Below are 24,968 nucleotides of genomic sequence, written 5' to 3' on the forward strand. Positions count from 1 at the left end.
GGCATTTCTGCTCAGGTTTATCTGGTTAAGGCCAGAGAGAAAAAGGGGAAAAAAAAAACAAAAAACAAAAAAAACATAAGGATGCAATCTTCAACAGGAGAGTGCTCTGAGCATTAGCCAGGATGTTGGTTAAATATGGACTCCAAGGAAAGAATGTCCCCTACCAAATCACCATCCTCACTTCTTCCATCCCCTGGGTTTTTCTAGACATATCCCGATCTGGCACAACCCTGCTTAGAATATGAGACCTGGTGAGATTATAGCCAAAGATGATATAAATGCAGTCTTTGCATAACAGCAGCTGGAAAAAAAAACTCTGGTAATTAACCATAGCAAAACTGGTTGAGAGTTGCCTCTACAAAGGTTAATGGTGATCAGAGTCTCAACACAAGTAAGATTAACAAAGGGGAAGGAATGCAAGCCAAAATAGGGAAAACAGGTTAGAGAATATTTAGATAAATTAGATGTATTCAAGTTAGTAGAGCTTGATGAAATTCATCCTAGGGTACTTAAGTAACTAACTGAAGTAATCTTGGAACTGTTAGCAATTATCTTGAGAACTCATGGAGGATGGGTGAGGTCCAGAAGACTGGAGAAGGGCAAACATAGTACCTTTCTTTCAAAAGGAGAACCAAGAGGACCTGGAGAATTAAGGACTAGTCAGCCTAACTCTGATACCTAGAAAGATATTGGAACAAATTATTAAACAATCAACTTGTAAGCACCTAAAAATAAGGAATAGCCAGCATAGATTTGTCAAGAACAAATCATGACAAACCAACCTAATTTCTTTTCTTCTCCTACTGGCCTAGCGGAGAAGGAAGAAGCAGCAGTGAGAGAGATCAAGACATTTCACATCAATCCCACATGACATTCTCATAAGCAAGCTAGGGAAATGTGGTCTAGATTAAATTACTATAAGTTGAGTGCACAGCTGGTTGAAAGACAGTACTCCAAAAGTAGTTATCAATGGTTTGCTTTCAAACTGGGGAGCCTTATCTAGTGAGGTCCCTGAAGGGTCAAGTCCTATTCAGTATTTTCATTAATGACTTGGATAATGGAAAGGAAAATATGCTTATAGAGTTTGCAGATAAAATCAAGCTGGGAGTGGTTGCAAGCAATTTGTAGGATAGAACCAGAATTCAAAATGACCTTGACAAACTGGAGAATTGGTCTGAATTCAACAAGATCAAATTCAATAAAGACAAGTGCAAAATATTTCACTTAGGAAGGAAAAAAAAAAATCAAATGCACAACTACAAAATGGGAAAGAACTGGTTAGGTGATCATACTGCTGAAAAGGATCTGGGGTTTCTAGTGGATCACAAATTGAGCACGAGCCAACAATGTGATGCAGCTGCAAAAAAGGCTAGTATTCAGGGGTGTATTAATAAGACTGTCATATGTAAGACATGGGAGATAATTGTTCTGCTCTACTTGGCACTGGTGAGGCCTCAACTGGAGCACTGTGTTCAATTCTGGATGCCACACTTTCAGGAAGATTTGAATAAATTGGAGAGAGTCCAGAGGAGAGCAACAAAAAATGATTGAAGGTTTAGAAAATATGACCTATGAGGATAGGCTAAAAAAAAATGGGCATGTTTAGTCTTCAGAAAAGATGACTGAGGAAGGACCTGACAATAGTCTTCAAATACGTTAAGGGCCATTACAAAGAGGACTGTGATCAATGTCCACTGAAGGTAGGACAAGAAGTAATGGGCTTAATCAGCAGGATAAGATTTAGATTAGATAGTCAGAGGAAAAAAAAAAAAAACTATAAGGTTAGTTAAGCTCTGGAACAGGCTTCCAAGGGAGATTGCAGAATCCCCATCACTGAAGGTTTTTAAAACAGACCAGAAACACTTGTCAAGGATGGTCTAGATTTAGTTGGTCCTTCCTCAGCACAGGGGGCTGAACTTAATGCCGTCTCAAGTCTCTTCCAACCCTATATTTCCGAGTCTATATTCCCACTCCTGGGATGCGACTCGCCCTAGAACCACTGAGTTCAGCAGCTTTCTGGAAAACAGCACCCAATGAGACCATACAAGAACTCTCTTGCACGACTTTGTATTGGGACCTGCCGTTATAAGAGACCAGGAGGCCCCAGTAACTTCAGTGTCTTCCACTCAGAGTTTTAGGAGAGGAACGCTGAGGAAAAGGAAAAAAAGTGTGGCCTTTGCATAGTCACTCTACCTGTCCAATCTCAAAGAACCAGCTGCTACAGTCACCATTATATTTTTCTTTGAAGAGGGTTCTGAGGCTCAGTGGGATGGTGGTGCATCCTACAAGTGTGAATCTGAGGAGGCAACACTTCAAGAATTATCAGTTCTCACTAAACCAACAACAAACAAGCTTTTTAAAAAGACTCTTTAAAGACAACGTTTTAGGCAGTCCCAAACGTCCCTGTTTAAAAAAAAAGCAAATTTCAAAGAGTGTTATCAAATAGACAAGTAAAATATTAGCAGGCTACAACGTTCATAGATCTTTACCAATGCTTGACTGACATTGCCTCCTGTGGCCAGTGATTTGAAGTGACTGCTGTTATATACTAGCTGCACCTCCGAAATCTCTATAGTTTCCAGCTCCTCTTGAGTCTGGCGATCTATCACGTGCAGCTTCTCCACGCTGTCCAGAAGCACTACTGTGCGTGAGTTTATCCACTGGAAAAAGAGACATATGTCAAACTTCAGCAACATTTAATACATAACTATCAGGACAAATAGCAGAATATACTACAAGAACATCCTAGAGCACTAATATCTTAAGCTAATGGTAGCTGGCAGCACAAGGAAGTTGTTATTCTGGGTATTTGGAGTAAGGCTGAAGTTTAGAATCCAACTGCTTTACAGGGCAGAAGCGTAACTACAAGGAAGGTGACAACCAGAAAACTTTGGAGCACCCAGTTATGACAAACTTCCTCAGGGAGTTTAATTTCTTATACTGTACGTATTTAATCAAAGGAAAATCCACCACAGTTTTTGCTCTTACAGCACAATATATACCTGGCACATGTATACTGCCTTCCTCCCTGAAATCCAAGCACTTTACAAGTTTAAAATGGTTACTCACCTTCTTGTAACTCTAGTTCAGGATGTGTTGCTCATATCCATTTCCAATTAGGTGTGCACGTGTGCCGCGTGTAAAGTTGACAAAGTTTTTCCCCTAGCAGCACCTTGGTCAGTTCAGCTGTGAAACCCCTCGGAGTGGTGCCTCTATGGTGATCAATATACGACCATGCCGATCTAGCACCTCCTCAGTTCCTTCTTGCCAGTTACTCTGCCAGAGGGAAGGATGGGCAGGTTTGACATGGACATGAATACCACATCTCAAAGAACAGTTACGAGAAAGTGAGCAATCGTTTTTTCTTCAAGTGATTGCTCATATTGAATCCAGTTAGGTGACTCCCAAGCCTTTCCTAGGCAGTGGGGTCGGAGTTATGGAATTCTTGATTGGAGTACCACTCTGCCAGATGCTGCATCATCTCTGGCATGCTGGTGTAATGAGAGATGAACATATGGACCGAGGACCAAGCTGCTACCCTGCAGATTTCTTGGATTGAGACCTGGGCCAGGAACACCGCCGAAAAGGCCTGTGCCCTTGTGGAGTGTGCTGTAAGTGCCAGGGCTGGTATCTTGCCAGCTCATAGCATCTGCAGATGCAGGACATGATAAAGGAAGATATTCTTTGAGATGAGACTGGAAGTCCTTTCATACGGTCAACTGATTTGACTTCCTGAACTGCGTACTGCCGTCAATGTAGAAGGCTAGTGCTTGCCAAACATCCAGAGTGTGCATACTCTGCTCGCAGCTACTGGCAAGAGGCTTAGGATAAAAAACAGGCAGGAATGTGTCTTGGCTAGTATGGAAATGTGACACAACCTTAGGAAGAAATACCAGGTGAGGTCTGAGTTGCACTTTATCCTTGTGGAAAACCATACAAGGTAAGTCGGCGGTAAGGGCCTTTAACTCAGACACCCTCCTTGTTGATGTAATGGCGACCAGGAAGGCTACATTCCACAACAGATCGAGAAGGAAGCAAGTCACCAGTGGTTCAAATGGGAGCCCCATAGTTTGGAGAGGATCAAGTTAAGGTCCCACACAGGAACAGGCTGTCTAATCTGGGGATGTAGCCATTCCAGACCCTTGAGGAACCAGCCAACCATGGAGCTGGCAAAAACAGAGCGTTCAGATGCTCCCAGGTGGAAAGCCAAGATAGCAGCGAGATGTATTTTTATTGATGATGCTGACAGGCCTTGCTGTTCCAGGTGAAGAAGGTACTCTAGGATGAGAGGTATAGATGGCTGAAGTGGGGGTGTATGATGCTGGTCACACCAGCAAATAAACCTTTTCCTCTCTGCCTGATCTGGCCCTAGTGGGGTTCTTCCTGTGCTAAGACAGACCTCCCTTACCTGTTCCAAGCACAGAAGCCCCTTGGGATTCAGCCATGAAGCTTCTAGGCCATGAGGTGGAGGGACTGGAGGTCGGGGTGAAGACAACAACCGTGATCCTGAGTGATCAGTTTGGGGAGGAGCGGCAACACGATCGGGGCATCCACTGATCGCTCCAGGAGCGTGGTGTACCAGTATTGTTGAGGCCATACTGGTGCCACCAGAATTATTTCCACTTTGTCCCTGCGGACCTTGAATAGGACCTTGTGGAAGAGAGGGATCGAGGGAAAGGTGTAGAGCAGGCAGCTTCCCCAGGGTAGCAGTAATGCATCCGTGATTGAGCCTGGACTGTGTTTCTGGAAGGAGCAGAACATTGGGAACTTTCTGTTGCTCCAGGTGGCAAACAGGTCAACCTGGGGAAACCCCCACCTTTGGAAGATAGAGTGCATGACATCCGGCTGGATGGACCACTCATGATTAGGGAAGGATCTGCTGAAGTGGTCCATCAGTGTGGTCTGAACTCCGGGTAGATAGGCTGCTTCTAGGTGAATGGAGTGGATTATGCAGAACCCCCATAGCTGGAGGGCTTCCTGACATAGGAGAGAAGAACGGGCTCCATCCTGCTTGTTGATATAAAACATGGCCATGGTGTTGTCTGTTAGAACTGCCACGCACTGGCCCTGTAGTTGGGCCTGAAAGGTCTGGCATGCTAGTTGCGTCACCCTCAGCTCCTTGATGTTTACATGGAGAGAGAGCTCATCCTGCGACCACAGGTCCTGCATTTGGAGGTCTCGCAAATGTGCCCCCATCCCAGAGGTGACGCATCTGTTACCAGGGACAAGGAGGGCTGGGGGCTGTTGAAGGGGACTCCTTCATACACTGTCCAAGGGTTGAGCCACCACTGGAGGGATGAGAGCACTTTCTCTGGCACTGTGACCACTGAATTCAAGCTGTAGCACTCTGGGTGATACGCCAAAGCAAGCCATGCCAGGAGTGGCCTTAGCCTCAGTCTGGCATGCCGGATCACATAAGTGCAGGCTGTCATGTGGCCAAGGAGACTCAGACATCCCCTTGCTGTAGTGGTCGGGTACTGCCTGAGGCCTTAAATAATGTCTGTCATGGCTTGGAATTGGGACTCTGTCAAAAGTGCTCTTGCCTGAAGAGAGACCAACACTGCCCCGATGAACTCTGTGCTTTGGGTTGGTGACAATATTGACGTGTTCATGTTGAGGAAGAGACCCAGTCTCTCCAAAGTGGAGCTGACTAATTGAAATTGAGACTCCACCTGCTCCCTAGTGTGCCCTCTGAGCAGCCAATCACGGAAGGCTGCTACAACTGACATGCAGTCAGTGAACACATGGTTGGGGGGGGTCTGTTGACAGGCTGAAGGAAGACCAGGAACTGATAATGTTTGTGGTCAACCACAAACCATAGAAATCGTCTGTGTGCAGGCCAAAGAGCTATGTGAAAGTACACGTCTGTCATGTTGAGGGCAGCATACCAGTCTCCCAGATCCAGAGAAGGGATAAATTGTAGTCAGGGAGACCATGCAGAACTTCAACTTTGCCATAAATTTGTTGAGTCCTCGCAGGTCTAGAATGGGTATGAGACCCCCTTAGCCTTGGGGATTAGGAAGTATCAGGAATAGAATCCCTTGCTCCTGAGGAACCTCCTCCACCGCTCCTATGGCAAGGAATGCCTGCACATTCCGGATAAGGGGTTGCTCGTGAGAGGGGTCCCTGAAGAGGGATGGGAAAGGGGGAGTGGGAGGGAGGGCAGGAGCAGAACTGGAGAGAATATTCCATTTCCTCCATACAGAGGACCCAGTGGTCCGAAGCATGGTAGAAGTGGGACAGACAACTCACAAAAGAAGGGGAAGGATACAGAATCGTGGCTGGTGTACCATCCTCGGGCGCACCCTCAAAAGGCCTGCTTGGAGCCAAATGATGGTTTGGTCAGGCCCTGGCCCTGCCCAGGAAGGGAGTGGGAAGGCTTGTGTCTGCCATTCCTGCCCCTTCTCCTATAGAAGTCCTGCTTTGGCTGAGAAGGATAGGAGCACTGCTGCTGTTGCTATGGCTTAAAATGTTTATGTTGGGTTGCTGGGATGTTCATACCCAAGGATTTCATAGTAGCCTGGGAGTCTGTTAGGCTATGCAGCCTGGAGTCCATCTGCTCCACAAACAGGCCTGCCCCATCAAAAGGCAGGTCCTGCATGATCTGCTGAACCTTGGGCGGGAGCCATAAGGACTGCAGCCATGAGCCACATCTCATGGAGATTCTAGAGGACAAGATACGTGCCGCCAAGTCCGCAGCGTCCAGTGATGCCTGTAAAGAGGTCCATGCCACCACCTTGCCCTCCTCAATGATAGCTTCAAACTCCTCCCTGGACTCTGCTGGCTCCTTAAATTTCAGCATCAAGTTTCAGGTGTTGAAGCTGTATCTAGTCAGGATTGCCAACCAGCAGGCAATCCTGAGTTGCAAGCCCCCCCAAGGAGTACACATTGCACCCGAACAAATCAAGGGGCTTGGTGCCCTTTGACTTGGAGAGGCAGCTACAGCAAGCCCAGCACCCTTTCGTTTACTGTGCCAATGAGCAGGGCTGTGGGTGTGTGAAGAGGTATTCGTACCCCTTAGAGCGGACGAAATACTTTCTCTCCACACCCTTCACAGTGGGAAGGATGGAGGCTGGGGTCTGCCAAATAGTCTTTGTGTTGGCCTACATAGCTTTGATAAGGGGTAGAGCCACCATCGATGGGCCTTCCATGGCCAAGATGTCGACCATAGGGTCCTCTGACTACCACCTCCTTGGCCCGCAGATACATAATCTGTGTCACCCTGTGTAGGAGGTCCTGATGGGCACGGCTGTCTATGGGGTGGCAACCCCGAAGTGGAAGTGCCCGCAATCACCTCATCCGGGGAGGCAGAGGTGGCTAATGGGGGAACAGGGTCCTCCTGACCCACTTGGTCCCCAGGGGCCTCCTGCCCTGCCTATTTCAGGGCCAATCACCCCTGGATCTAGCTCGGGAACGGGGACTGGTTCCAGGGGCAGTAGTGTGGCCAGTACCTCCTCAGCACCCCTAGGGGTGGGGCGACTGGTTGATGCCTCCGGCACACTTGGTTCAGACACAGCCGAACAGGAACCCTTGGATTGGCTGACCTGTACCAGCCCTGCTCAGAGTATCTAGACCTCACTTCTGAGTTTGAAGACGAGGACCAGGATGGTGGTGCCGAGCATGGCTGGGCTGGGGGGCGGTGCTGTGGACTGGTGTCGAGATGACCAGTGCCAGGAGCGGGACATGCTGTGTGATGGGGATCAGCACCGGGACCCCGAGTAGTATCTTGCCTCTGCTGGCGGTGCTGAAGGATGAAGCATTACGGGTTTGCCTCGAGACATTGCCACATGTTGTGGCACCAGAGGCTTGGCTTGAAGGACCAGGGACCATGGCACCGTCATGGCGATCAAGTCCCTTGGGGCCCCAAAGGTGTCCGGGACAGACGGCAGCTCCACCTCCTCAAATCACCTGGCTCAGGGAGTCCAATAGCACCGGACTCAACCATCCCCCTTGCAGGGCTGAAGTAGACGGTGCCGACTTCGAAGTTCCTGGCACTGGGTGCTCCTGCTTGGGATGCGCCCCGTTTGCGGGCTCCAAAGGGGTGGGTCCCGGAGTCGGAGAGCCACTTCTCCCTTGCTTCCGGTGCCGCTTCTGCACTGGGGAATGGGACTGGTGCAGACTGGTTTTGGTGCTGAGGACCAGCTGTGCCATGGGTTTCTTCCAGAGAATCCTTCCATGGTGCCATTTCTGCCACTGCCGCTGGGGCACTCCACACCAATAAGCTCAGTGCTGGGTCTTGCCACGCCAGTGCAGGTTGCGGTCTGAGTGCTGCCTCCATAAGGCGGTACTTGAGGCAAAAGTCCTCTCCTTTTTTGTTCTGAGGTGAAACCCTTTTCAAATCCTGCACTTGTTAGCCTGGCATGCTTCCCCCAGAGACACTTTAAACAAGCGTCATGGGAGTCGCCTGTTGGCATGGGCTTGTTGCAGGACTTGCAGGGTTTGAACCCCTGGGACTTAGGCATACTCCAAGTCACCAAGGGAAGAACGGGGTTGGGTTGGAGGGGAAACGCCCACTCCTAATAGCTATCTGTTGTAACTACAGTAAACAACTTAAACTAAACTCAACTAGGCTAGAGAATTCTAAAACCATACTAAACTGAAAAGTGAAGGAAAACAGGGAGAGCTTGCTAAGCAAGTCACCACAGTTCCCACAACCATTATCGGGGGGTAAGAAGGAACTGAGGAGGCACCGGGTCGGCAGGGTCATATATTGAGCACCATGGAGGTGCCACTCCAGGGAGCTCCACGGCTGACCCGACAAGCGCTGCTAGGGAAAAAAAATATTTCCATCAACTGTGCACTGGCGCACACGCACTTAATTGGAATTGATATGAGCAATCACTCGAAGAAGAATACATTGTTATTCTCAATCCCCTGAGTAAGATAAGGGACAAAAAGGCTTATTACCATTAGTAAAAGGAACATGGTAAACCCCTCCAAAGCTGGGAATTGAATGTAAGGGTCCTTCATCCAATTCCTATTAAAATTTATCCATTAGGCCATACTACCAAACTGAAAAGGCTTTTCTGTTTGTTTTCAGAGTGCATCTATTTTTCAAGAAATTTCACTTGCTAGATTGGAGATTTAAAAAACTGCCAACAAACATAACTGGTTCATCGTGGCATTTCTGTATTTCATTGTTATATCCTTACTGCTCTTTAAAAAGTGTTTTTAGGGTTTGTATGTACATTTGTGTGTTAAACACATCAAACAGGAAGACAGTACATTAACAAAATTATATATATATACACACACACACACACACACACACACACACACACACACACACACACACACAAAAGAAACCAATATGCTAGAGCTTCCCGGCTTCTTCGGAGCCACTATTTAGTATCTGTTTATAAGGATTTAGAATCCAGCCAGTAAAGTTTGGCCTCATGCTTAAAAAGGCTTCATTCACACACTTTATTCCCCAAGGACGTGAGTTCTTTAGTTTTCACACTTTACAGATTTGGACAGCCTATTTTCTTCACCACATAGCCACTATTTAACCATTTTAAAAACATGGGATTCTATGAAAAAGTTACAGAAAATAAATTAAATTTCAGTTTGTAAATTCCAAATCCAAACAGCCAATTTGCATGTATGAAAAGAGAGAACTATGTTTGTTAGAATAAGTTTGCAGAGTGAAATTACAGCACCCTGAAGCTGAGGGATGTTGACATGCATTTAAACACACAGCAGGCTATTTCCATCTGAGCAGAAAGAAAAACATTACTGAATCAATACTTACAGTAAAATTGATGACGTCATAGTGCAGATGAAGTTGCTTTTGCTTAGTAACATGTATTGCACCTGAGTCGTCTCTCTTCACCTGATGGAATTAGACAAGACAAACACTCAAACTTAGTGCTTTCTGGAACCCAAAACATGCCTTGAGAAAACAAGTCTTCTTCCACTGAGGAAGGAAGCCCAGTTCCAGCATCTGCAAGTTTTCTCCAGTATCAGTGTTCTAGGTGCATGTGTTAACAGCATCATCACTGAGGTGGCTTTCTAAAATGGCCTTAAAATGGGGCATAAATTCCTTTTCTCACTAGAAGTCACTGATTTTTCAGGGTCTCACTCCACAAAGTGTTAGTTTATGTCCTTTGTATTTTTAAGGAATTTTGTTTAATTCCTATTAAAATATATGAAAAGTATCCAAATTTGGCCATGGCAATCCAACTTTCCTTTGTGGGCTAACTGATACAGCAACATCCTGCAGCAACTTGACTGGAAATTCTCAACTAGCCCACACATGCAGCTAAGCCATATTCATACTCCCAGCAACTGGAGTCAGCAGCATGGATGAACTGCCATTGGAAGAGCTTGTCCAGCTTGCGCTTTCACTCCTATTTCAGGAAATAGGCAAAACATTCCTGAGACACTGGTGAACATTTTGGCAGCGTTTTCTGACCCATCGAAAGCACCTCTCAAAAGGAGGAGATGGACATGGCAGACTCTAACCTGCTGATGATGTTCATAACTCTTGCTATATCTCCAGATTCCTCATATATAGACAGGTGCTTCTACAGCAGGGCCACAAGCACTGACTGGTAGGATCTCATCATCATGCGGACCTGGGATAACCAGAACTTTCACATGGAAAGGCAAGCATTCCTAGTGGTTTGTAATCAACTTGCTAGACCTTCCAGCTTCAGGACAAACACAGAAGAGAAGCCACTTCAGTTCAGAAGTGGGTTGCAATAGTCATCAGGAAGCTGTTTACCCCAAATGCTACAGGTCTATGGCTAACCAGTTTGGTGTTGGCAAGTCAGCTCTGGGGGAAGAGGTTTATGTCCACCACGTTTAGGTGCATCACAATCTTTCTGAAATAACTGCCAGTTCTGAGAGAATGGCTTTTCAAACTGATCAAGTCATTAATGGGACTCATGTGCCCATAGTTTGCCCTCCTCAAGGAGAACATGAATGCATAAACTGCAAACGGTACTACTCCATCATCCTGCAGTTGCTGGTTGACCACAGAGGCAGATTCCCAGACAATAGCATGGATTGTATTGGTAAAGTGCATCATGCCAGCATTTCCTGCAGATCAAGACATTACCTTCATAGACAAGTGGTGACACTAATCCCACCAAATGACATTGTATGGAGTCACTGTCCCCACTGTTGTTCTAGGGGACCCCGTAAACCCTTTTTTGCTCTGGCTTATGAAACTATACCCTGATGGCAGAGGTCCTAGCAAAAGTAGATTTAATTACACTCTTAGCAGGTGCAGAATGGTGGCTGAATGTATGTTTGGCATACTGAAATCCAGTTGGCATCGTTCACAGAACCGTTTGGATGCCAATGTTACTAATGCCATTCACATTACTGTGGCCTGCTGTGCCTGCACAATGTCTCTGAGGAAAAAGGTGAGCCATTTTGTCAGGAGTGGACTCATGGCACTACTGTTATTGAACTGGTACACAGTCAGAAAGAGCACCTGTCATAACTGGAGCAAGATCCACATGTGCAATGGAAATTGGGGATGCTTTCTGTGCCCATATTATGGTTTGCATGGCCCCAACAGATGTATGAATGTTCATATTATTGATATAAGCATACAGTGATTGAGTACTACCTGAGGGACTGGTTGGGTCCCCCTTCACACTTTCTACCAGTGGTGATGGTTTTTATGAAGAATTTAAGCTCATGGATATAAATAGAATATATTACATTTTATAAGTTTTTATCTTTATTTTGTAAAATGGGCATATACTTCAACCCACCGATTACAGATTGTTATTCATGTAGTTCAGTTTTAGCAGTGGTTCTCAAACTATTTTTTTTACTGATGACCCCTTTCACACAGCAAACCTGAGTGCAACCCCCCCTGTATAAATTAAAAACACTTTTTATATATTTAACACCGTTATAAATGCTGGTGGCAATGCGGGATTGGGTGGAGGTTGACAGCTCATGACCCCCCAAGTAATAGCCTCACGACCCCGAGGGGTCCCAACTCCCAGTTTGAGAACCCCTGAGTTTTAGTAAAGGTAATAAACAGTCCTCACGACACCACAGCTCTGTGCAAACAAGACACTGTTTTTACACATGTATTTAATAAAACATGATAGCCAGGCCAGCCACCAACAAAGGCAGAATTTGTTCTTTTTGACCCTGTTGATGTGTTTTGCACACACTTGCCATTGCTGCACTGGAGTGGAGGAATGAACAGGGAACATTTGCCCATTCCAGCAAGTGTTCGTTCCTTGCGACACGGACCACCCAACTACAGAACTGTCCAAAGTGGGCTGCAGAACATAGTGTGGTGAGGACTCAGGGCAAGGAGCTGGAGTGGGAGGTGCAGATGGAACTGAAGCCTGCACTCCTGCTGTCTTGAGCACAAGCTCCTCCTCAAACAGCTCTGACTGCTGTGCTCAAGCACAGCTCAGGGTCCAGGAACTATGCTGCCAATCTCTCCTCATGCTCTGCAGTCTCTCTGTCCTTCAACCTGGCCTGCCTCCTTCTCCCATTGGTTCGGAGTCGCCATTAATTATCAGCCTCCTCCTCGACGCTGTATGAGTATACACAATGCAAGACGCCTGACTGACTGTGGATGCCCCGCAGAGGCGGAAGGGCCTGCCAAGACAAAATGAAAGAATAAATTATCCGAGTATGCCCAAAAAAATGTGACTTCCTCTGTAGCAAAAGTGGTTGTGGAATCTAAGAGATATAAATTGAGATTGTCTGAATCATTAGTTTTGTTATATTCTGGAGGAAAAAATGTTCACAGATGCCCTTCAGATATTTGAGAGCTGTGCAGAGCAGAAAGCCATCAGACATTATCGTAAAGTCCAGTTTACAAAATCAATTCATAAAATTTCCTTACCGCTGGCCTCTTAGAGTTGCGGTCAGAAGGACACTTGCTGTGGTCTGCTACCTATGGCTTTAGAATCTGTTTAGGCAGTCCACTTTCTGGAAGACACAGCAAAGGGATCTTTTGTTCCAGACTACCAAGGGCAAGCCAGACGTGTCTGCTAAAAAGCTTTTCATGTGTATCATATACAAATCTATAAATGGAGGGGGCTAGTGGCCTATAAAGGAGGCCCTAAGAAGTATGCCCTGCTCTGAAATGACTACAGTAACTCCTCGCTTAACATTGTAATTATGTTCCTGAAAAATGCGACTTCAAGTGAAACGATGTTAAGTGAATCCAATTTCCCCATAAGAATTAATGTAAATGGGTGGGAGAGGGGTGTTAGGTTCCAGGGAAATTTTTCTCACCAAACAAAAAAAAAATATATACATGGCGAAATTTTTTTTTAATATATTATATACATACATACACACACACACACACACACACACGAAGTTTTAAACAAAATTTAATACTGGTACACAGCAATGATGATTGTGAAGCTTGGTTGAGGTGGTAAAGTCAGAGGGTGGGATATTTCCCAGGGAATGCATTACTCCTAAATGATGAACTAGCAATTGGCTGAGCCCTCAAGGGTTAACACATTGTTGTTAATGTAGCCTTACACTCTACAAGGCAGCACGAACACAAGGAGGGGAGACAGCATGGCAGAAATACACAGACCATGTGTGAGAGAGAGATGCACATTGCTCCTTTAAGTACACTGCCTTTTTAACTAGATCAGCAAGCTGAGACAGCAGCTGCTGCCAGGAAGCTCCCTCCTGAGCCCTGTCATGTGTCCGCCCTTCTCTATGGAAGATGGGGTAAGTGGGGTGCAGGAGCGGGGGGGAAGGAGACACCCTGACATTAGCCCCCTTCTTCCTCCCACCACCCGCACAGCAAGCAGGAGGCTCCAGGGAGCAGCTCCAAGGCAGAGGGGGGAGGGACAGCTGAACTGCCAGCAACTGATAGCCTGCTGGGTGGCTGGGAAATGGGGAGCTGATGGGGGGCTTCCAGTCCACCCTGGTTCCAAGCCCCCACCAGCTAGCTCCAACGAGCTGCTCTTCCTGCAAGCAGTAGACAAAGCAGACAGCTGCCAAATGACATAAGGGAGAATTGGGCAACTTTAAGTGAGCATGTTCTCTAACTGATCAGCAAAAAAACCAACGTTAACTGGGACAACTTTAAGTGAGGAGTTACTGTATTCATCTGTAGCTCCTGCTCCAGGAAGAGCTAGCAAACAGCAGCAAACAGGATTCGGTGAAAATTCATGGGGGGGATTAACAGGATAGTGCTTTAGTGGCCAGATGAATGCAGGGAGCTTTCAGTGAGGCTGCAATACATGCAGTGAACTCAGTGCAGCTTGGACTTACAAATACTGCAGCCCACCATGGACTACACACACTTACACACACACCCTGGACAATTTGGACTCATGATACGGTATCCAAGAATTAAATACCTATCCCAGGAATATCCTGGACTCATAATAGGGCACCCATCACCTAAATTCCATCCCCTTCTGCATTCTGGATGTATAATATGGTACCCACGGACCAACCACACACACACTACAGTTTATGATCTGAACTGGCAGTTCAGGATGGTCTGGTGTGACCAAGTTGTACAGTGGGGCATACTTTCAGGGAAGGCAATATAAGGCCCTTAATTTTAATGCCCCAACACAAGTTTGTAACCTACGAGTATCTAGTAAAAATTCCATCATAACTCCTTGTTTAACTTTTGTTTTCACTTCCCAGTATCCATTTTGAATTCCATGTTGTGGGGGTGACTGTGGGTTAGGCCATCGCATTGGTGTGCAGTCTCCTTAGCGGATACATGCTGCAACACCTGCCTTCTAATAATCACTTCATTGGGTCATAAACCAGAAATCCATCCCATGCATATACTAACAAACCTGGAGGCAGAAACTTACCAAGTTCCAGTGCTACTTCTGCCTCTTCTTCTGGTTCCACTGCCTGCTGCTCCTCCAGGGCATCCTCAAACATTTCCTCAGAGTATGGACCCAGGACATGCTGTAGCTGCTCCAGCCACAAAGGCTTCTCGGGGACAGGCATGTGCTAAAAAATTCACTTCCTGAGCTTCATCTGGTGGCAACTCTGGATCAGGGATCATAAAGGTGCCATCTCCACTTAGCGTATAATGTACCACTGTGTGCTCAGTGCTTGGCACAGTTCCCAGCACCTGGCTGAATTCCTCAAAGAGGCAGGTAGACAGGGAGTTCTCAGAGATGTGGTTATCATCCCTGACTTGGCGGTTATCAGTCTTAAGTTGCTTGATTCACACTCTGCACTGATCAGCTGTCTGGTGGACCACTAACGTCGCAAGCTTCTGTGCATTTTCCTGGTAAGACATGATCATTTCTGGTACTCTTGATGATGTTGAATGTCTTGTTTTCCTTGCATCAGCGATTAACCAGAATCTGGCTGCATTCCCATGGTCAGCTAGCAGCGCACTTGGTGTAGGGCTTAGTGCTGAACTACTTCTTGTTGCTGGCCATAACTAACACACAAACTGGTTAAATGTGTTCTAAGTTCAACAGTCAGCACTGGAACAAATAGGTGCTTCCAGTTTCTGGGTATCCAGTGGGTACTTAAGTGATAGAGAACCAATAAATACTGGCCCAGGACATTGTGAGAGAGCATTGGAAGACTCTCCAGACATGAGTCTGGGAGCCCAGGTTACAGCTGCATCCACATAGCAAAAAGACAGGACTTGGCCCAAGTCCCACCACCCTGGCAGGACCTACAGCTCAGATCCTGAGGGCTTAAGTGATTCAAGTCAGAAATATTTGTGTGTGGATGGTAGGAGGGTTTGGGCTCAAACATGAGTCTAAGCCCAGGTTTACAATGCAATGTAGTCATACCTTTAGAACCAATCCAGCTCCTACTAACTTCACTGAGATTGGACAGGGCTCCAAATCAGGACAACTCAATAAAAATTGCTAAGCTGAGGAGAAGGTTCAGCATGTATCTAGAGAACATTTTTCAACTCTGTTATGTTAAACTACGAAAACACTTGATCGAGCCATCTTAGACTTGGGGTACATTTATACAATGGCATTGTCTCAGTGTTCCCAAGCCATAAAAAAAACAAAAACAAAAACAAAAACAAAAAAAAACACACCACACAACAAGTCTCTCAATTCAAAAGTGAACTGCAGTGATTCACATCATAGGATTACATCACCATTGATCCAGAGTAAATTAAATTTCCATTCTAGAGGGGATTATCTAGAAAACAATAGGTAACAAGCAATTCAGACTTACCAAAAGAAAATGAACAACATCTCCTCGACAGAAGGCAAGCATGGGATTCACAGAGCTCTGTACTGCAACAAAATGCCACGCCAATAGTGGGACACTAGAGGGATCCATCTAAAGAGAGAGACAGAACAGCCTCTTTATCATACTGTGTACACAGAATTAGGTTGACACTCACTCTGACTTCATTGTGATATAAGAACATGTCAGATGGAACTCTTGATACCAGTAGTCTCTGACTGCTCCAGCACTTGAGAATCCATTTAGAAAGTCAGGAAAAGCAAACTTTTGGCACCAAAAAGATTGTAATTTCTCTGCAACATTGTCCAGAGAAGCATGGCATTCTCATGAACTGTGTACAAATTACTAGTAAAAATTACGTTAAAAAAGGAGTTAAGATGGAAAGTACATAGTAATTTATGGTAAAGTATGTTACAGGCAAGTTGTATTTATTCCAAAACCAAGAATTACATGATTGAGATCCAAACATGTTAAGGTATGAAAATGCACAGTTAGGGCACTAATTCTGCCCTATAGTGACACCTTGTAATAACCACAGGATTATGATTAAGATATTTCATTGCCTGTTGTCTCATTAAACTGATTTTAAAGAAGATTTATTAGAGTTCTTCCCCCTTATGGTGTCACCTACAGGTCATAATCAGCTTTATGTCCCATGCCATGAAAGCCACTACCTCAGGGAGGCATGACCAAGGAATTCCTATACCTCCGCTATCCCTGTTTGCAGGAGCCGCCAATACAAGTTATTGCATCTGAGGCAGAATTTAGGGCAGCCCTCAGAAATGCTGCCTCCTCTCTCAGTCCCTGTCCTGGTATGAATCAGGTCCACAGTTTCCTCTGCCATAACGCCCTCATACGGAGTTTATGGCACAAAGATTTAAGAATGAACTTCACCATAAGAGTGGTCTGTAACCTTAATCCAAAAAGAAGCTATTTGTTCTTACTCACACGACCATAGGGAAAAGTCATCCACACCTTCAAAGATGGTTTCAAGCCAATGACTAGAATCTTTAGCCCAAAAAAAAAAAAAAAAAAGTTACAAAAATAATGAAAGTCTTTATTTTAGAATATTTTTCAATATCTTTCATTTTAATTTGGCACAGATAGATTATGTGAGAGGCAGAATACCTTAGTTAGGGAAGCCATTGCTAGTAGTGAGTACTGGGTGATAGGATGATCTCTCAATTCAGTCTTTGCATGCAAGGGCTCAATACAGCAAACTTCTCCCTTGGAACCACTGAACAGACATCGAGACTCACATGTTCTCACACCCATAACTCTCCTGAAAACAGAACAATCAACTTGATGAATACCTGGCAGTGCCAAGAATGGGCCTGCCCAAGACTTAAAAAAAAAATCCAAAACGATCTCAGGGCTGGTCTACACTACGAAATTAGGTAAATTTAGATGATTACTTTAAAAAAAAATTCTTTTTCACAATGCCTGGTAAGAGTTACGGACACTGCTTTTAAGGCATTTCAAGGAGTATCAGGAGATAGAGACAGGATGAGTCATTGGGATTCTGCTTTAAAAAAGCATTTTAGCAGCTCCTGGCCCATTACCAGAAGCTACCACTACCCCACCCATGGTAACTTGTCAGGCCCTAATCCCATACTTCTGTGTCTGCCCACAGCTGCTGTGAGGTCCACTACTACACAAGTTATACATAAAGGAAGAAAGCTGCTGAGAACTAACTTGCAGCTACTGCCAATGAAAGAGTTAGGAGAACTAGGTCTGAAGATTAAGAGTTGCACTGCAGGAGGTGGGGGGACAACTTTGGGGAAACTGCCAGGAGTCCCTAACGGAATGGTATTTCCCCCACAGCTGCAGTCAACTGTCTGCTTTAGCTCCCATATCACATCCATCCAAATGTATCCAACTTTAATCAAAAGGCGTATTTTACTGCAATTGTAAGGCCAAATCTTAGATCCAACATATTGTCCAAGGTAGGGAGGAACCTGTTGAACTGTGCTACATTAGGAAAATACTCTCTCCCTGTGATTTCCAAATGTGGTCTTCCACACACACCTATGTTGTGGGTGGGGAGGTCTTTAGTCAAAGAGATACATTGCTTAATGATCTAGGCAGAAAAGATTCCATGCTACTTCTGTTGTAGGGTTTGAAATAAAACTTTGTGCTATTATTTTATTAAGGTCCTGATCTATGAGTTTCTCACCATTTGGAAGATACCCTATTTGTTCAAAGGCTTTTTTTAGCTCTAAAAACTTTGATTTATAAAATTAAGACTTCTCTCTACTGTCACGTTCCCACAAAATTTAGTTGTTCTCTTACTTAAATGACAGCTCAAACACGGAGCCTCCACTGTCGTTGCAAATTGCAAGTGTTGGGTCATCTGTAAACTGAACAGAGAATTAGATTATACCTTTTCTGTCGCAATTTCAAATCTAAAAAAGTCAAAGCTTTCAGCAGAAAAACCCCACGGATGGGTTTTTTTTTTTTAAAAGGGTGGCAAGTATGTTAATACTGTTAATGAAACAGAAAAGCCACATTTAGCACATTATTCTTTGTGTTTACATATTCATACTGGAAAAAGCCCTACAGTGAGATCTTTAACTTGCAGTCTAAACAAAGTTATTTGCCATAAAATACAAACATTTAGCAGTTATAGTATTAGAATTTATTATGGCATTTGCAGTATTTTTATTCCAAGTATTAAAATACCATGGTAAAATCAAATACTGTGCTACTGCAAGTGTCAATACTGTAATGGCACTAATTGTGAAGCTAACTCTTCCTAAATAGATTTAGTAATCAAAAGGAAAAAGCTCTAAGCTCTCTTGCTTATCCCACAGTTTTATAATGTTAAGTAGGTGAATGTTGATTGAATTATTTATCCATTCATATATTGCTTTAAACAGGTCCAAAGCAAGTAACCAAGATTTCCCCCTACACACATTTACTGCAGAAATCAAACTTTCTACATTACCACAAATAAAGATTTATTTAAAGAGAAAAGACAACAATTTCATAGGACTAACTCAGTGTAAGATGAATACCTGAGGGGGAAAGAAGGAAATATGGTTAAAGTGTTCTAGCTTTATCCTATGCTCTTATCACAAAGAAGTCTTGATGAGAACTGTGATGGAAGAGTCCAATTGAGCTTTGCCTTCATAAGACACCAGCCTTCAGGACATATGTATTTTCTTATGGAACTAAAGTTTAAAGTTGTAAGTAGAATAATATAAAAAGATCCAAAGCTGTGAGTCAGCATGGCATGGCTGATATTACATTTTGCACGAAATGGGGAAAATAAATCCCATCAGTAAACACACACAGTGAATCTGTGCGCCACCATTTTATTATAAACAATAGAGCGGTCCCAGGTTAATTTAATCCCCATGGTGATAAAGTTGTAAATTTAAATATTTTAAGACAGAGAAAATACTAAGCTGGCCATTGCCCAGGACTGTAAATCACAAGAGATAACCTGGTTTCAAGTATCATGTCTCAGTCAAAGTTGTAATATTTCTTTTCGCCCTGGACAGAAGACTGTTCTCAGGTGTGAGCAAAGAGTGCCAGATGGCGTAATGGATCTTCCAACACCATTGTGTCTCATAGTCATTGGAGAGTCAGAAAGTTAAGGAAGTCTCCTCCCTTTACCAAGAGCCTTGCTATTCACCCCCACTTGATTTTCTTAAATGAGTGAAGGGGAGAGTGAAATCTGCTTTAGCCTGGGAGAGAAGAGACTCTCTTCCCTTTGGTTTGATCCTATACTTTTTCAAGCTGATTTTCCAATTGCTCCTATCACTCTCTCAGGTACCGTTTCAAGCTTATCTGGAGAAAACCTTCTTCCCAGTTTTCAAGCTTGTCTCCTTTGCGAGCCTTCCCCAGAGAGGAACCAGCCGTGGAGGACAAGGGATACAACTTGCAATATCTGCTGAAAAAAGTGTTCTGGTTTTATCTTGTGCAACAGAGTGGAGAATTGGGCCCCAAATATTTTCAGGCAAGCTGCGCTAAGACTAAAGGAGTGGAAACGGAGGAGGAGAGGGGCTCTGTGCACCAGCTTGCATTGCAAATACTGCTGTGTACTTTAAACAATCTTCACCTCTGAATGGATGAGATGGCACGTGCCCGACTCTGCTTAATCCATAATAATTATATTGCAGCTTCTTATACAACTGAGCAAAACTGGCAACTCTTCGCCTCGCCTCACCTCACCTCCCTCTCCCCTCGCTCAGGATTATCAGGAGGGAGAAATCCCTCAGGGAGGAAATGTGGCCTTTTCGTGGGGACAGAGCCATGACAAAGAATGGAAGGAGAGGATTCCCCAAGATGGCATTCCCTTTGCTGTGTGATAAGGAAAGTCAGGCAGAAGGAGAGATTGTTTACCTTGTAAAGTAAATGGAATTCTTAGAGATGTCTGCCCTCGCCTCCCCCCTACCCCCCATCAGCAGCCCAGCGCTGCTATGACAGTACTTTAAGGACGGTCCTTTGCCACAGCAGCACTTGGAGGATCCTTGCTGCCCCAACCCCCCCCCCCATCAGCAGTAATGGATTATAACAGGAGTAGTTTTGTTAAAATTGGAGAGAGTTCCAATTAATATCAAAAGGGTACCATTAGGTTTCAGGACTACAAGACTGTACCTCTTTCTGTTGTCAGTGGATGGATCAACTACTGTTTGTTTAATTAACTAATTTTCCTTTTGAATAAAGTTTGGGTTTATCACTCATAAGAATGGCCATAGTGGGTCAGCCAATGGTCCATCTGGCCCAGTATCCTGTCTTCCGACAGTGACCAATGCCAGGTGCTCAAAGTGTCACCTAGTGGTCCTCTACTAAATAAGTTTTCTGTAATCAATCTAGGGACTTGACTCTGAAAACTAAGTTGGGTTTTATTGCACCCTTATCCTTAATTTAGTATTATTAATTGGGAACATTTCAACACAACAATTACAAAGGGCTACAGTGATGACTGTGGTAGAACATCTGAGGTGCATATTTGAGTGATTAGAACCCCAAATTTATTTAAATCTGCTTGGTGAGAACTGGCAAAGAAGGAAGTTCTTAGACAGCAAATTGACTTTTCACTTCAATCAAAAAGCTTGTCAAAAATTCAGTACACAGCCACAATCATTTGGCACAAACTGGATTTGTTTAGCAAACAGCTCAGCTTTCTTATCAGTCCTTCACATCTTTACTTTCCTCTGCTGGGCCCAGCGAGAAAGAGAATCTTAGGGTATGTCTACACTATAAAATTAGGTCAATTTAATAAAGTCGATTTTTTAGAAATCGATTTGATACAGTTGATTGTGTGCAGCCCCACTAAACAGATTAAGTCAGCGGTGTGCATCCACAGTACCGAGGCTAGCGTTGACTTTCGGAGCATAGCACTGTGGTAGCTATCCCACAGTACCTGCAATCTCCGCTGCCCATTGGAATTCTGGGTTGAGCTCCCAATGCCTGATGGAGCAAAGACATTGTTGCGGGTGGTTCTGGGTATGTCGTCAGGCCCCCATCCCTCCCTCAGTGAAAGCAATAGCAAAAAATCGTTTCTCGCCTTTTTTCCTGGGTTATCCATGCAGATGACATATCATGGCAAGCTTGGAGCCCGCTCAACTCACTGTCACCGTATGTCTCCTGGTGCTGCTGGCAGATGCGGTACTGCTGGCAGATGCGGTACTGCAGTACTACACAGCAGCATCCCCTTGCCTTGCCGATGGCAGACGGTACAATGCGACTGCTAGCCGTCGTCATCGTCCCGTGGGTGCTCCTGGCCAACCTCTGTTAGGTTGGCTGGGGGCACCTGGGCAGACATGGGTGCTCCTGGCCGGCCTCGGTGAGATTGGTCAAGGGCACCTGGACAAAAATGGGAATGACTCCAGGTCATTCTCTTCTTTAAATTAAGCTAATCTGGTGTTCTTACACGATGAATCCGATAAACCAAAGTTTCTCTTGGTCAGTTGCAAAACAAACCAAAGAACTTTTGGAGTCTCATTAGGATGCATCACTTCAAATTTGGGAGGAAATTCTACCTCAGTCCCAGATCTAACCTATCAATTATGAGGCTACTAGACCCTTATCTAAAGATTTTGGAGGGAATGGGGCAAAGTTTTAAGAGAAACTCAGCTACAATCTTAACAATGGAGTAGATGTCACTTTGTAATTTCTGCTTTTCATCTTCAAAAAAACTCAAAGAAAAAAGAATATCTGCATCAATTTTACAGAGTTCTATATAAAATGGTATTAGCTCTTATATAATGCTTTTCATCAGTAGATCTCAAAATGCTTTAAAAGGTAATCTCCTTTGTAAAGCTACTTTGTCTTGGTGCAGGTACATCTCAGATAGTCTATTACCATTGGAATTAATAGGGAACTATGTAATAAGACTATTGAATGCTTATTACCTTGATATGTAAAATTGCTGTTCCTGGAGGATGAGCATCTGTTATCGATCTTAAAAGTTTTCCACTAGCCAGATCCCACATGGTAATCTGCAAACAAAGTTCATTTTCTTCAGTACAAGTTTTCATTATCAGGTATGCAAACTGAAACAAGTTATTCTCCATGACTCCCTGAGCATCAATAATTTAACAAGTTTCTCAGTTCCCAAGAAATTTCTAATCTTAGATTTTCATCTGATGACCTGTTTCTAAATTTGATTTGATGCACACTATCTTGCTTGTCCATGCGCAGCCTGAAAAAAATAAAATAAAAACTAATCCACAGAAGCTTTCCATTTCCAGCAAAACCTACCTCTCATCACCTTATATGATATTAAATGAATGGACCATTATAATACAGTCTTTAAATACCTACAATATACCATTTTTCAAATAGTGCAACAGTCCATACAATTTCTTCTACATTAGAGATCTATGTGTAACATTTACTACTGATCCCTACTCTGGACAGGTCAGACCTGTTGACCATAAGTCATTCTATTCTCTTCAGATTCTTATACCATGCCCATCACCAGGATATCTGATCACTCTCCAGCACTGCAAGTGACATGTTAGCATCTGACCATTTTTTTTTTCCAATCTCATCTCTGTCCACTCAAGGAAACTGCATGTTAATTTAAATTTTATTTCTGCATGGTGTGTTGTATTTTATTTGCAAGGTAAAGTCAAAAAAGTGTGGTGAGGTTTAGATTCTGTGGGATCATGTTCCACAGTCTTGGGCTGGCTACAGGTAACTAAAGACTGCTTTGTAAAGAAAGCATGCACACAAGAGGGAAGAATCAAGGTTGAGTATACGCCAATAAAACTTCCATGTACCCCAACTTCTGAGTGCTTTAGTACATGGTCTTAATGTAAATTTTATTGCTGTGATTTTAGAGATTCCATGACCTGAACCTGTTTAGCTAGAGGTTCAACAGAGCATTGGCTTTTCCACACTTAAAGCGAGAGTTCTCCTCAGACTTGTCTCACTGACTCATTGAAACCTTTATGCATTGGGTGCACAAAGTTTTCAGCAGCACAAACAAAAAGGCACCCTATGGAATCCCATGCATATCCTAGAATATCACAAGGATGCAGCAATGCTCCAGTGTGCATGTCTCATAAGCTTACCTCTTCTGACTGTACGTAAAAAAAAGTTAAACATTTAAAAACTGAACACCAACTGAGATGCAAAGTGCTATTTTCATAGATTCATAACAGCCTAATTAAAACCAGTTTCCAGCAAACTCTCAAAAGGTATTGCATACCTTTGCTAACTACCTCCCTGCTATGTTTCAATTTTCTATCTTTAGCTATTGTGACGACAATTTTTTTTAATGGTGTTTTTTTAAAAAATTGAGACATTTTCCCCTTGTTCTCTAATTGAACAGATTACATTCAAACTTTACCAAAAAAAAAAAAAAAATCTATTTTTCCAGTAGTGATCAGACTGAGAAACTTTCAGCATGAAAAGATCAAAATGTTATGGAGCCTGAGCAACTGAAATCATGGTCTGAAATAGGTAAAGCTCAGGCAACTAACTAGATTTCTCTGTCACTCTAGCTATAATGCTGCTACAGAACTTCATCATTAATACATCTAAGACTTCTAACACATCTAGAAGGCTAAAATTCTGATTATTTTTATATAATAACTTTTAAAAGTACATAAAAGTTATTATATAAAAATAAAGTGTATTTGCAAGTTAAGAGTTTAAAAATACTAAAAGCTTGGTGATTTGTGTGCTGAGATCAACAAAAGGCTTAGTTCCATATTGTTACCCTCAGTTTTGCACAAGCCTTATAGATCAGAAAGATGAGAGGGGCACATAGGAGGCAATGTTCAAGTTTCCCCACTTCATGGTATTATACAAAAATTCACAAGAACATGACTTTGTCGGGGAAAAAAGTGTTCAAGTATCTTCCTAGCATGGAAGAAACTCATCTCCAATTTTTACTTAATGAAATTGGCTTGAAAAGCAGGCATCACAGTGTGTACAGGAACAAATATTCAAGGAATGTATTTACTTTACAACACCCCCAGTTAATATCCATCACCCTGCTTCCTCCCTTCCTCTCCCTCTCACAACCCAAGGAGAGAATAATGATGAAATGAAATGAAGAAAATAAGATGATAGAGTAAGGACACTATTACAGGAGGCAGTTATATTTCATTGCTATGAAAGAAGAGTGAAAGGTATCTGGTCAAAAAGAAGGAGAAGAAGATAAACAAAGAAAAGATATACACATGCAAGTTATGGAAAAGGTTGCAGAGATTCTTGATCTTAAAATATTATTCTGATATGAAACTTATCTCCTTGAGACACAAGGTGGGTGACAATTTCTTTATTGGACCAGCTTCTGTTGGTGAGAGAGATGAGCTTTCTCTTGTCTCTCTCACCAA

The 24,968-nt window shown here is 43.7% G+C and overlaps 2 protein-coding genes across 5 annotated transcripts in view; one reads left to right on the forward strand and one right to left on the reverse strand.

Moving 5' to 3' along the window:
- PPP2R3A (protein phosphatase 2 regulatory subunit B''alpha) overlaps nucleotides 1–24,968 on the forward strand; it is a 767,863-nt gene that overhangs the window by 259,940 nt on the left and 482,955 nt on the right. The window lies entirely within an intron of this gene.
- Nucleotides 1–24,968, reverse strand: part of VPS8 (VPS8 subunit of CORVET complex) — a 231,457-nt gene that overhangs the window by 177,091 nt on the left and 29,398 nt on the right. For 3 of the 4 annotated variants that reach the window (XR_007775959.1, XM_050965340.1, XM_050965338.1), the window contains exons 8-14: nucleotides 22,530–22,616; nucleotides 18,457–18,524; nucleotides 17,293–17,446; nucleotides 17,113–17,172; nucleotides 16,150–16,257; nucleotides 9,752–9,832; nucleotides 2,490–2,660 (exon numbers count right to left, since the gene is read on the reverse strand). Coding sequence is in view for 3 of the 4 variants with exons in the window: in XM_050965340.1 (XP_050821297.1) it covers nucleotides 2,490–2,660; nucleotides 9,752–9,832; nucleotides 16,150–16,257; nucleotides 17,113–17,172; nucleotides 17,293–17,446; nucleotides 18,457–18,524; nucleotides 22,530–22,616 (729 nt within the window). In the remaining variant the exon portion in view is untranslated. The remainder of the gene's footprint in view (nucleotides 1–2,489; nucleotides 2,661–9,751; nucleotides 9,833–16,149; nucleotides 16,258–17,112; nucleotides 17,173–17,292; nucleotides 17,447–18,456; nucleotides 18,525–22,529; nucleotides 22,617–24,968) is intronic. The other variant, XM_050965339.1, reaches the window with a different exon arrangement.

Source organism: Gopherus flavomarginatus, chromosome 8 (assembly GCF_025201925.1).
Source record: "Gopherus flavomarginatus isolate rGopFla2 chromosome 8, rGopFla2.mat.asm, whole genome shotgun sequence".
In the NCBI taxonomy this organism is placed as follows: domain Eukaryota; kingdom Metazoa; phylum Chordata; order Testudines; family Testudinidae; genus Gopherus; species Gopherus flavomarginatus.